The sequence below is a fragment of the Mesitornis unicolor genome, unplaced genomic scaffold (assembly GCF_000695765.1).
Source record: "Mesitornis unicolor isolate BGI_N332 unplaced genomic scaffold, ASM69576v1 scaffold16635, whole genome shotgun sequence".
NCBI lineage: Eukaryota > Metazoa > Chordata > Aves > Mesitornithiformes > Mesitornithidae > Mesitornis > Mesitornis unicolor.
In genome coordinates, this window is record NW_010184971.1 from 18,476 (window position 1) to 19,631 (window position 1,156).

At 38.6% G+C, this 1,156-nt stretch overlaps 1 gene segment (V, D, J or C); it reads right to left on the reverse strand.

Moving 5' to 3' along the window:
* The window catches only part of LOC104540789, a gene marked incomplete at its 5' end in the record, with an annotated part of 8,225 nt that extends 7,345 nt beyond the window's left edge, over positions 1-880 (reverse strand). The window contains 1 exon segment of the C gene segment in view: positions 812-880. Coding sequence covers positions 812-880 — 69 coding nt within the window.
* Positions 881-1,156: the final 276 nt, after the last annotated feature.

The following is a 1,156-nucleotide window of genomic DNA, read 5'->3' on the forward strand; positions in this document are numbered from 1 at the left end:
CTGAACTTGCCTACGCCTTACTATTGCAGCTGTTCAGTACCAAAAAGAAACATACACATCTATGCTGTAGAGAAGCATCAACTTCCATCATTCCCATGAATGTCCTTCCCTGGGGCCCTCTGGCTTCTCCCCAGGGAAAACCATGTGCACCTCACATGTCACCTGCTGACACTGAAACCAATGGCAACATTTCCAAAGATCCAGGATTTTCCCCCACATTTTAATCTGATAATTTGTTGTCTGCCTGCAGCTAGCTGGTGCTGCTGTGCATCCAAGAGAGCTCAATTTCTCTTGGCTGGAATGAATCAGCTTTGTTAGAACAAATCCATGGGGAAAGTAAAGATCTCCCCTTTGACTAAACACGGAGATGCAGAACTTCAGCCATTGTTTAGGAGATCTGTTGGCACTCACAGTGTTTTCCTGTATAGCACCTCTATTCCCCCTGCTCTGAGGCCAAAGGGCAATCTACAGTCACATTCCTCATTTACCCTGACCCTGCTGCTCTGGGCAGTAAGCTTTGCACAAGGAAATGACCTGATGTAGCCCTAAGTACACAGAAGAAGTTATATTTCAGCAATTTATGGTTTATGTGAAGCCCTACAGTTTACTCTCACCTCTCTTACACAAGCATTTTGGTGTGAAAGAAATTAATTCTGCTACTGCAAGGTCCACATCACTTTCTGCTGTATTATACTTCAAAATGTGTATTTTAATCTGTATTACAATTTTAAAATAGCATATCACATTCTCTCTCCTCTAGATTTTGGATTATCAGAATAAGGTATATTTTCTTATACACTAAAAAACTTACCAGAAACAATAAGCTTTGTGTCAGTTCCAGAGACTTTTTCCAGAGACTTGTATTCACTGTATACAAGTGCTTTGCAAAAATCCACTTAGTCACAAAGTTTTTAAAACCCCATTTTGAGTCCCAGCCTAGGCTTATTTTCTTATTAAAAATGCATGTTTCTTTTGACACTCTGATTTCTATAATTAAAACTTTCCTTAAAATATGGTGTATTTATAAACCTGTGTTTGCTCATAGAACAGGTTTCACTTGTTAGTCTCTTAAATAAAATAAGATTTAAATAAATAAGATTGCATGTACACAAAAAATAAGGTTTTGGAATACTGACAGAATGGAGAACGGAGCCAT